Here is a 12,078-nt window from a genome sequence, read left to right on the forward strand (position 1 = left end):
GGCAGAGTAACACAAGAACCATTCAGTATTAGCATCATAAGCCCTCCAGGCTGACTGCTTTCCCGATCCTGAGTACCATCTTGAAAAAGCAAGGAATAAAAACCTCATTTACCAGACCTGTAACCCCATAACCTATCCATTGAATATTGAAACAAACATCACCATGCTCTCTCTCTCTCTCTCTCTCTCTCTCTCTCTCTCTCACTCTCTCTGTGTGTGTGTGTGTGTGTGTGTGTGTGTGTGTGTGTGCGTGCAGATTGGAAGTTGGCATAGGATTTCTTCCTCAGTCATTCTCTACCTTGGTTTTTTAAAATTATATGTATATTGTGTTTTGCTTGCATGTATGTCTGTGTACCTGGTGGAAACAAAAGAAGAACCTCAGATGATGCCCTGAAACTGGAGCTGTAGATAGTTATGAAGCACTGTGGCCGAGAATCAAACCTAGGCTCTCTGGAAGAGCAGCCACAGTGCTTTTAACCAGAGTCTTCTCTCCAGCTCCTTCACTTGATTTTTTTCAACAGTCTCTCGCTGAACTGGGAAGGACTCCACCCATTCAGCTGGCCAGCAAACCTGAGACATGCTCCTATCCCCACCTCCCCAGTACTAGGATTGTAGGGGCATGCTACTAAGTCAGGCTTTGCATGTGGGTGTAGGCAGTCCAGACCCAGGTCTTCACGCATGCACAGCAAGAACTTTACAAAGAGTCATCTCTTCAGCCTCTTTACCAACACTTTCTCCTTTGCAAGAGAATGTTTCTTTAGTGTCTAAAGAATGGACTTGGCCTCCCTTTAACATACCACAGGAAATCATTCAGGCCAATTTCTATATGGGCTGCAGCATCTGGGTTGGTTATGAAATTGGTTGGGGCTTCCTGTTCCTCTGTACCTTGGTTCTGAGAGGTGCAGTCACTGGATGCCACCTTAGCCTTACTGAAACATGGGCCCAGACTCAAAGGCTTCAAACAGCAGAGCTTAAGAACTTAGGGCCTTTAGTGATTCTTTGTATGACAGTCTCTTACTGTCAGCGATTGGCTGGCTCACGTCCCAACTCAGAGGACAGATTTTTCCATTGATAAAAGTCTACTTTAAGGTAAAGGTGGCATCTTTCTCATCCATGGAATCAAACAGGAAATATGACTACCTCCTGCAGCTTCCTAAAGCTTCTAATTTTTCTCTATTACATGTCCTTGGATGGCTTTTCTCCCATCCACGCTGTATGAGTTTACACAGTCATAGTAAAGATCCAAGTGAGCTCCGTTGGGTTTCCACAAGCCAGTTTCGTTCATACGCATCCACCGTACGCTACTGCAGACTTACAGAGCTATGAGTCTCGTAGAATCATAGCCACGGGGTTCAGGGGAGACTGTGCTGGTAGACTTCGCAGGTTCTCATCCTGCTTTCAGACCCCCAACTGCCGGATGCTTCTGAACACAGCTAGCCCCTAGGTTCTCAAGAGGGGAAAAGCCACTGCTACATTTGGGTGTCATCTGTTTCATCAACTTCTGACAAGACAAAGTTAGGGTTATCGTAGCCTCTCTTCATCCTGGCCCTAGCGTCTTTCTCATTATAGAGGCACATGGCACAGTGAGGGGTCTCCACCTCCACCGTCTTACCAAAGTTGTGGAAATCCACTCGGTATTTCCCTTCCTTGGTCTTGGATACAATGGGAACAAAACGGTAGCCCCAAAGCACCTCTTCTGGAACGTACGACGTGCGGACCTGGCAAGTTGCACTGGTGGACTCCACTGTGCCATCTAAAAAGACAACCAACTCAAAGTCCTGCTGGGAAAGCGTTTCTGCTGCCATGTGGAAGAAAGGGCTGTTGTGGTCGATAACGTGGTAGATTGTCAACGGGGAGATGAAGAACAAATTCTCATTGCCCGCATCAACTACAAAGTTGATATTGGTCTGGTCCAAAATAATGGTCTCTCCTTCCGGAGTGATGGTTGTCTTCAGAAGCTTGCCATATATGTGACTGCCAATCAGAAGGCTCTTCCTAAGATTGGCCACTCGGATGAGGAGGCAGAGCTTCCCGCCACGCTTGCTGATCACTGCATTCTTGCTGAATGAAATGGTCTTTGCACGTTTTTTGGGTCTAGAGATCTTGGCTAAAATGGCGCCACACATGAAAGAGTTGATGATCACTCCAAGAATAGACTGGAAAATAAGCAAAAAAATGGCAGTGGCACACTGTTCCGTTACAAACCTGAATCCGTAACCTATGGTCACTTGAGTCTCTAGAGAAAACAGAAAAGCTGAAGTCATGCCATTAATGTTCTCCACACAAGGAGTACGGTTGTCAGGTGGGTAGAACTCTGGGAGGTCCTTATGAACATACGCTACCACATACCACAGGAGACCGAAGAGGAACCAACTCCCCAAGAAGGCTGTGATGAACACGGTCATTTTGTACCTCCATTTCAGGTCCAGCACAGTTGTCCAGATATCCACAAAGAATATAAACCTTGACTGTGCATCTACATTGCCAAACTCAATGTTACACCTTCCATCTTTGGAGACCAACCTTGCTCGTTGCCGTGAACGCCCAAATATGTGAGTGACAAACAATCTTCGAAGATGTTTGAACATCCTTTCTGTCAGTGCCCTGACCTGAAAACACATTACAGAGGTTGGTAAGATTATAGTTGTCAGTGTGGTAAAGTAGGTGACTCACATACAGACACAAATACCTCTGAAAAGAAAAACTCTAAATCACCAGGCTTGTCAATCATTTGCACAAACCAACTCATTTGTTCTGGATGCCGGAATAAACCATACATAGACTCTATGTCACATAGAAAGTGGGAAAGACACCAAGCGGAAAATTGCTAACAGACAGTGTGTTCAAGAATTTCCTGACTCTGATCTGTCCCATAGGACCTTAAAAATGGAGTGACCCATTATAACCTGTGCTTTTATTTATTGGATATTATTATGCAAATCACATTTGTGTTAAACTCTAACCTGCTGCTGTACAATAATTTTCATGATATCATAAATCTGGAGGACTGTTCACATTTTTGTGGTATATAAAAATAAGTAACTGAAAAAGAAAACTTATCAATACAGCAATGTAACAGTATCCACTAAATAGTCTAGTTTACTGCTACCAATATATCAAGGGATATTCTAATTCAGTTCAGATGTTCTCTTATAAATGAAGGCACTAAGACTCGACAAGTTCAGTGACTTCTCCAAAGACAGAGACCCAAGCCGTGGCTGGAAGCAGCACACAAGCTCACTGTCTTTATTCTGAACCAGCTCGAGTCACGCTTTGGCTCATTTCTTAAATACCCTATCCTAAACGTGTGCTTCTCTAGAACACTTGAAGACAGGACTGGTTAAATTTCTTTTGATTGTTTTCAGCAGTGCTCACAGCCCACCAGGTGATCTCAGAGGCTCTGTGTGGGGTTCTACATACCTGCTTCTACTCATTCACCATGTTCTGCCAAGGTTCCTAACAGACATAGGACAATAGACATTGCGATTCCACACTATCAACCAGGCTCCAAGAGGATGAACGCTGACCTCACTGATGTTCTATGGAGGTAGGACTATAGGACTATGTTTAATCTTGTTCCTAGATCCCGCCGCCGCCGCCGCCTAGTTCAGACCAGGTGTTTGCCACTCGCTCCATCAGTGTGCATGATAACACACAGTAACAGAATGCAGCCCATCAGAACAATGTCTGATCACCAGTTTCTTATCAAGGACAGGTGTGTGTGTGTGTGTGTGTGTGTGTGTGTGTGTGTGTGTCTGTATATCTGTGTGTCTAGTGTCTGTGTATCTGTGTGTGTCTGTGTGTCTGTGTGTGTGTGTGCTTGTGTGTGAGAGAGAGAGGGAGAGAGAGAAAGAGAGAGAGAGAGATGGAGATAGAAAGAGAGAGGAGAGAGAGAGAAAGAGAGAGGAGACAGAGAGAGAGGGAGAGAGAGGGGGAGGGAGGGAGGGAGAGAGAGAGGGGGCTTTCCCCCTAAACAGCTAGCAACAGTGAAACTCAAGGGTCTTAAGCCTAGAATACCTCTTCCCCTGCCTCACCCCCCACACAAAAAAAAAATCAAGGTGTGTCCATTGTGGTTAGCACTGCCTTTGTGGTATTTTTTCATTAAATGCAAAGATATTTTTAAAAATAGACCTCAAAATCCCCCTGCAGAAATGTGTTTGCTCATAAGAACTAGGAAGCGAAACCAGCTTAGTGACACATTTTAAGCAAAAGCGACATCCCTCAGTGTCGCGTTCCTGGCCTTCACCCAGGTAAACATACACAGCGGCCACGTGAAGTGGAAGCTGCGAGAAGAAACCACGGCCATAGTGAAATGTAAAGGCTGGGCTCTGAAAATAAGAACAAGAGTTACCAGGAGAGCAAAACAAGGCCTGCACACACTGGGAGAGCTCCGCCCATCCCTCTCTGACCTCAGGTCCCCAAGATTTAGACTAGAGGATAGCCCCAAGTGGGGCACAGAGGCCAAAGGCTTCGTCCCCACTGCATATGCACCAAGCAGCCTGACCCTTACTCAGTGGGGTCAGGGCCCCTGTCCAGGCTGTCTCACAAGTTGACTCTTACCTATGACCACTTCTAAGGCCAGGATTATCCATGGAACCCACACAGTCTTCACCACACTTTACAATTCAAGATGACTTCTGAAAGATCAACTTCTGAGCCTTTCTTGCCTGTCTGCCACCCTTCTCCGCCCTTCTAAAGTTTGCTTTACTTTGAAGGTGAAGGATATTTCTGTAAAGTGAAGACATGTCCCCAGTAAGTTTGGGTTCTCCATGTCCGTGTTAGCAAAATAAACCATTCACTTCCTGGCCTTGCAAGTGGTAAAACAGAAGCAGGTAGCGGCCCATAGTGCTTTTCCTAGCTGCTCTGCACTTACCAGCACTCTGAACACACTCCTCCGATCTGCAGCATCCATGCTGGGCACAGCGAGCAAGTGGTGCTGTTGGGTGTTGTCTGTACAGAGGCTGACTTCTTTACGCCCACCTTAATAACTCTTAGTCATCACGATGATGTTTACTTGAATTAGCTTTCAATGGTTAACTCAAGAGTGGAGTTGTGTGGTTTAAACCAACACAAGTGCTTGTTCTCAGACCAAGCCTGGAGTTAGGTATATATATATATATTTTCATACCTCACATGGCTTGAATACCGTCATGCTAAGACATGACAAACCACCAGCTGAGGCCCTGGGCAGCAGACGTGGATTGGATGCCAGCATGCCCCCCCCTCCGCTTTGCCATGCTCTGTCGCTCTCTTCCTGCTCTCCTAAGTCATGCTAAATAACTTTTGGCTTAAAAACAATTAGTTATCATCAATCTCCCAGTTGATTTTCTGAGCCATACTGAATACTAACCTTTCCAGGTGATCCCAAAGATACAGGTGGATGGAGAGTCATGGATGGGCACATGTTTGCAAGACAAGAATAAGATCACACCGGGAAGAAACGAGATACCACATTAATCTCCCTGTACAACAGCCACTGTTATGTAAGAACCGTGAGATAGTACTGTGAATCTAATCTGGAAAAACTGGACTTTACTGGGGGGTGAGCTTTACACATAGGGATTAGCCTATGATGTTGATTTGTTTGTTGAAGGAGTGAGGAGAAGAGCTAAGCTAGCCCAAGGAAACAGGTAAATCCGTCCACTAACCAAACCCATCAGTCATACGGTAGCTCTGCTATTATGTAGATCCCACTTCGCTTGGACTGTGCCACTTAATGCAACCACAGACAGATCCGATGTGCATTTATGAGTGACTAGGCGATTAGAGATTATCGGTGGTGTTTTAGGTTATGTAACGTGTCCCAGTGTTTAGGTTCCTTTCTATTGAAATAAGTAAATCTTAATAGCAAGCAAAGGGCTTCACATTAGCTAATATTTACCCAGGTATCCTTGGCGGCTGGCAAAACAAGTGGATTATATTATTGCTGCTTGCTCTTTATGCCCTAGCCTCCTTATTCTGCAAATAGGACATTTGCAGAAAACAAGACTTGGCCCTACGCTTCCTGCTCATTGGCTGTCTGCTTATTCCTTAGGAGTTGAAAACTAAACACAGCTCTTCCTATACTCAAGGGGCTCATAGTCAAATGGGGAGGTGAGCTGAGTATGTTGGGACGCACTGTGGTTTGTGTAACCTCCCCCCTACACACACACACACACACAAAACTACTTCTCTACACAATTTCTCATTAGCTATGGATCCTAGAGCTGAGACTATGTTTCAACCAATTGCATATACCTTTCTGTATATGTATATTAGCATATTCATCTATCATTCATCCATGGCAATGTGCTGACACTACTGTGTTAGACATCACAAGAGCAATGCCTGGCCACATGGACACCATCCGTGACAGCCTACAGCTCCCAGGTGGGCCTGGGGAGATGAACAGATGAGTCTATAAGCGGACAGATGCAGAGGACTGTCGCTGTGATATGAAGCAACAGGTACCCTCCAGGGAGCGCCTACTGAGAACAGAACAGTGACACAGAAGCCAGCCCCTAAAGATGTGTTGGAGCCACAGCTAAACAAGAACTCCACAAATGAGTTGTGATAAGTCAATAGATGAGTGTGTAAACGCGGAGAGCTGGCAGTTACCCGTGCTGCCGTCAGCTCCTCCTGCAGGAAAGCTATCTTAGGAGGGGCATTCCTGCATACTACAGTGACTACCCTGCATTTAATTGTGTGTGGAGAACAGGGGGGTAGGAGGAACAGAGGAAAAAGAAGCACAAAAGCACAAGGGAGCAGAATGATCCAGAGGAATATGCAGTAGAGTTCTAAAGGAGCTTGGTACAGCCTGGGGCTGGAAAGTCAGGCAGGGGACCAAACTCAGTCCTGGGGACCCATTTCTGCCTTTGCTACAGAACCACAGGATAAGCTGGTCTGAGAAGGACACCCCTTCTATCAGAGCGCCACAGACAATTCATACTTCTAAATCAGCCCGAAACACCACTGTGTAAAGGTCCTTGAAAACAAATGTATCGGGCTGGAGAAATGGCTCAGCGGTTAACAGCACTGACAGCTCTTCCAGAGGTCCTGAGTTCAACCCCCAGAAACCACGTGGTGGCTCACAACCACCTGTAATGAGATCTGATACCCTCTTGTGGTGTGTCTGAAGACAGCTACAGTGTACTTACATATAATAAATAAATAAATCTTAAAAAGAAAAAGAAAAAGAAAACAAATGTATCCTCCTTCAGAGTCTCTCTGACGCTGTAAAAACACACTCTTCGTTTGCAGGCGGCATCCTCTCCAGCAGACTGGCTCTTCCCAAGCTTATGTTCCCTGCTAATAAGAACCTACGTGCAGAGGTTGTTTTGAGGCATCCACCCAAGAACACTTGGAGCTGGGGTTTCCTACTGCGTTTATCCCTCCGCCTCTTTCCCAGCCCTGACTGTTCAGTGGCAGAAAGAGAGGAAGTGCAATGTTTGTATTACCCAGGAGTTTGAATTACAGAGGCTATTGTGCCTTTTAACTAAAACTTTTCACAGCTCCTACACAAGCTCAGTTTAACTCGAGACTATTTCTGGGAGTCAAGTTTTCAGGTTAAGAGTAGGAAATGTGAGCTAGGTGGCCCAGAAGCAGATGTCAAATTATTTTCTCTAGTCCCCTGGTAACTCTGATGCAGAGGAACATCAAGTTTCTATGAAATCGTTCTGCCTTGTCTCAGTCCAAGAATCAACTGATGTCAACAAACGTCTCCAGATCTTCCGCACTAATGTATCTCTGGGACTCTGGTGCATCCTCTCTTGGGTCTTAATCAAAAGACATGAGCATATGCTCTGCTTACTGACCACCTACTAAGTACCAGGTGCCGTGATAGGAACAAAGAAGGAACCACTTTGCAGCTGCACTCAAAGAGTCACTCAGTAATTGTCATGCACCAAGCTAATGTGTCTCAAGTTTGACCTCTTGAGCCCACCTTTGCCACACACACACACACACACACATACACACACACACACACACACACACACACACACACACACACACACACTTCTATAGAGGACTTCCTCTTTTCTGTAAAAAATCAGCTGAGAATGTCTGAAAACAGCCTCCCCGTCGGATCTGCAAGCCTACAGAGCCTGTGGATCCTCCAAATCTCTGGCTTCCTGTGCTGCCTCTGGACTGTCCAAAGTCCACAGCATTGGAGGCCTTTGGTTGGGCATGTTAGAACTTACTTCTGACATCCTTGTCATAAGTGAGCATCTACTTCTCAACTTTCCTAATGTCGAAACTCTTTAATACAGTTCCTCCTGTTGTGGTGACCCCCCTCCCAACCATAAAATCATTTCATTGCTATTTCATAATGATAATTTTGCTACTATTATGAATCATAATGTAAACATCTGATATACAAGATATGATATGCAACCCTCCAAAGCAAGTCAAGACCCACAGGTTATATATGAACTGCTGGTCTAGTTCATTTAGGGAGGTTAGTTGAACTTTGTCCTTCTCAGCCTTACATCCTAGGTGTATAACCGGGCATCTGAGGCCCATGTTTTTTGCAGCCTAAACTGGGTTGTACATGGAAAAATATGTCACTGTTGAGGGATAAGTGTGCTTCATGTGGGCTGGTAAGATGGCTCAGCGGTTAAGAGCACTGACTGCTCTCCCGAAGGTCCTGAGTTCAAACCCCAGCAACCACATGGTGGCTCACAACCATCTGTAATGAGATCTGACCCCTCTTCTGGTGTGTCTGAAGACAGCTACGGTGTACTTACATATAATAAATAAATAAATAAATCTTTAAAAAAAAAAGTGTGCTTCGTGACCTCTTCCCCGGGGAGCCAGAGTAGACTATCCAGGATGTGAGTGCAGCATAGTCCTTCCTGGGTCCCTCTCTCCTTCCAGAAGGGAATTCGGAAAAAGCCATCTGGTGGTATCAGTTCCTTCACAGGCACACAGTGCTCTGTGAGTGTCTCGGAGGCATCTCTCTGCAGCCCATTATCTGAATGAGTTGGTGCATTTTGCAAGGGAAGCAAAACATAAGGTAGGCTACTCGGGACGAGATCGTTTTCAGAGCAGGCAATGATCAGATACAACTTGGCAAAGCAGACGTGTTCCAGCCTGTGCCTGTGAGCCTGGACTTGAACTCCAGCTGGGCCACCTTAGTGGCCAGAAAGTCACTCTGCTTTTCAAAGCCTTAGTTTCCTCATCTGTGAGATGGCTCTAATGTTATCCTTCCAAATGTCATATAGCAGAATACCCAAAGTCCCCAGAGCACACAGCAAACAGCGGCCATGGATATGCATGGTTCCCAAACTGCAAGAGCACACCAGTGTAGCTAAATATCACTGGCTCTCACCACCACGGACTACCACATGGTCAAGTTGTAACTACACCAAAGGATAAAAGACTGGTAAAAGGGCAGGGGGAAGATTTCCGACTCTGTCCCTGTGTGTGTGTGTGTGTGTGTGTGTGTGTGTGTGTGTGTGTGTGTACGTGTGTGATGGTGTCATGGTGACTTCAGAGTCCACTTCCTGATAGGAAGAGAAAGCCTAGGAAAGACAAAGATTACTACAGGAGGGATTGGTCAATAATAAAGGCAGAATGCTCTTTTCAGAGAAGAGAGAATGGACAGAGGAAAGGAACAATCCTTAGCAAGGGAGATCTGAGGCCTGGTACCTAGGCACAAGGCTCATCTTCCCTGCCACAGCAACAAGCTAGAGCAGAGCCAGCATCACTGCTGTGTACACTTGTTCTCTGACTAGGTACTCGGGTACCCACAATCAGATTTTGATGGACAAACAGTGTCACAGACATCATCGACACACGCACTCTGCTTACTATAAGTCTGAGGGGTAAGTGTGCTTGCTATGTAAGGATAAAGGAGCTGAGTTCAAAGCCCTAGCACCCATATGAGAAAGCCAGGCATGTAACCCAGTCATCTGAAGGTTTCAAGGTGGAGACAGGCAGATACATGAGCTACAAATGGTGAAAACTGACACTCCTCACTGCTTGCTGGCAAACGTCATATGTGCAAGGGCTACTCTGCATTGATTTGATTTGCTATGAAGACGTGAATAATCAAGGAAGCTACCAAGTGGTGCACAGGAGGCCATTGTGATGATGTAAAGTCTGCAAGTTCAGATTTATGATGCTGCCTAGATAACTGGGTTTTTGGGGGGGGGGGGGTCACTGTGCATTCTGAGAGAATCGCAGCTCTCACAAACAGAGAAAGACCTCTGTTTTGGGTCTCAGTGAGGGACACAGGAGTGCCTTCATTCCTTTTGATAAGCCATCCTGGGAGCAGTCAAAGCTGAACACAGGGAAGATGTCTGGGAGGTAAGGTATTACCAGTCTTTAGTGGAAGCACATGTTTGCTGTGGGATCAGAAGGCATCAGTTTGGATGCTGAGAACTTCTCCTGTGTGACTCCCCAGCAGATTTCCTAGGGCACCTCATAACTGTTTCTTAAGATCCTTTGGAAATGGTGGCATGTCACAACTATGCAAAGAAGGATACATAGTCTCTACTTTATCCAAAGACTTTTTTATATATATAAGTAGCACTCACCCAGGGTCTAAGAAGACAGCAGCATAGAACTCTGAGGGGGACAGGAAACTCAGAAGCACACAGTGAAGCTCCCGGGACTTTTTCTAAGCATTCTTCTTCTTCTTCTTCTTCTTCTTCTTCTTCTTCTTCTTCTTCTTCTTCTTCTTCTTCTTCTTCTTCTTCTTCTTCTTCTTCTTCTTCTTCTTCTCCTTCTTCTCCTCCTCCTCCTCTTCCTCCTCCTCCTCCTCCTCCTTCTCCTTCTTCTCCTCCTCCTCCTCCTCCTTCCTCTTCCTCTTCTTCTTCCCCTTCCTCTTCCTCTTCCTCCCTCTTCCTCCTCCTTCTCCTCTTCTTCCTCTTCTTCCTCTTTTTTCTCTTCTTCCTCGCTCTTCTCTTCCCTTCCTCCTTCCCTCCTTTCCTTCCTTCCTTCCTTTTTTTTTTCTGTTTGTTTTTTTTTTCAAGACAGGCTTTCTCTGTAGAGCCCTGGTAGTCCTGGATCTCACTTCTGTAGACCAGGCTGCTCTTGAACTCAGAAATCCATCTGCCTCTGCTGGAATTAAAGGAGAGCTCCACGAAGGCTCTGCACAATCATCACTTCTAAGCCCCTGAGCACAGTGCTTTACCAAGAGAACACTTAGCTTTCTTCCCTTTGAGTAGACTAAGCCTGAGTTGGCAGGGAAGAAAGTTAAACTTGGAAACTTGGGCCCCCAAATGGATGAAGATAAACCCTTGAAAAGCCCCACCCTTGAAAAGAGAGAGTGTGGGAAGGGTGGTAATAAAGGACCCCAGGGTGCCTCTCTGTCCAGCAGGAGACACTGCTGCATGCTGTGTGTAGAGTGCCCCCTGGAGTACAACATAAGTAGTGCTTCTCTGATAGGGACATCTTGGGGCTCCAAAGCCAAGACCAGGTGCAAAAGTCCCTTACCTGAATCCTTAGATTTAGATTGGATAATAGTTCTGAGAGCCTGCGGACTGAGGTCCAGGGATGTTAAACAGCTTGCCCAAGGTTACAGAGCAGAAAAAGAAGCATAAATTAGAAGAATCTTTGTTTTTAAATCCCATAGCACAGTCAGAACAGCTGTGTTTCACAGCAAGAGAAGACGAGCTTGCGTTCAACACCTGCTCGCTAGGGGCTGAAATGGTGTCTTGGTGCATGTCACTTTGCTTTGTGTGAGAAGTCACTCAAATGGTCAGGACTAGTCCGAGATCAAGAGGGAATATCTGATAACAGAGAGAAGGTTTCTGGTCAAGGAAGAGTCTGTTCAGAAGCACCAAGAAGAGAGTGGAAGGGTATGGGCATGGGGTTCAGTGGGGGGGGGGGGGCACAGGGAACACTGCTTTGGATCTGAGGGTCACTGGTGCCACAAGCTGTGCTACTCAATGGCCTGGACAGCTCAGAAATGGTCAAACTGCCAATGGAGCTAAGAGGTAACTGTGGATGCAGGGGAAGACTTTATGCCATCAAAATCTCTGTTTCCTTCTTCTTCAGGTTGCATGACTGGAACAGGCAACAGACTGCAGCTGGGAGGCATGGTGTCCTCCATTTGGAAATGCCAATAGATACCTACGGGGTTTCTGCGCC

The 12,078-nt window shown here is 46.0% G+C and overlaps 1 protein-coding gene across 2 annotated transcripts; it reads right to left on the reverse strand.

Moving 5' to 3' along the window:
- Positions 1-243: 243 nt before the first annotated feature.
- Kcnj1 (potassium inwardly rectifying channel subfamily J member 1) lies at positions 244-10,610 on the reverse strand. 2 transcript variants are annotated; one of them, XM_052189666.1, is made up of 2 exons: positions 10,521-10,610; positions 244-2,609 (listed from the first exon to the last, which is right to left on the reverse strand). In XM_052189666.1, exon 2 carries the CDS (start codon positions 2,586-2,588, stop codon positions 1,470-1,472), a length of 1,119 nt encoding a protein of 372 aa, XP_052045626.1. In that variant the 5' UTR covers positions 2,589-2,609; positions 10,521-10,610; the 3' UTR covers positions 244-1,469. The 2 variants fall into 2 exon arrangements, with proteins under 2 accessions (XP_052045626.1, XP_052045625.1); XM_052189665.1 differs by lacking the exon at positions 10,521-10,610 and adding an exon at positions 4,874-5,051.
- Positions 10,611-12,078: the final 1,468 nt, after the last annotated feature.

This window comes from Apodemus sylvaticus, chromosome 7, assembly GCF_947179515.1.
Source record: "Apodemus sylvaticus chromosome 7, mApoSyl1.1, whole genome shotgun sequence".
Lineage (NCBI taxonomy): Eukaryota > Metazoa > Chordata > Mammalia > Rodentia > Muridae > Apodemus > Apodemus sylvaticus.

Bases quoted from the DNA above. Each gene is read 5' to 3' on its own strand.
- Kcnj1 (XM_052189665.1), bottom strand. From the start codon at position 4,912: ATGGATGCTGCAGATCGGAGGAGTGTGTTCAGAGTGCTG. The intron at 2,610-4,873 runs GTAAGTGCAGAG...ATGTGTTTTCAG, and splicing joins GGAGTGTGTTCAGAGTGCTG to GTCAGGGCACTGACAGAAAG.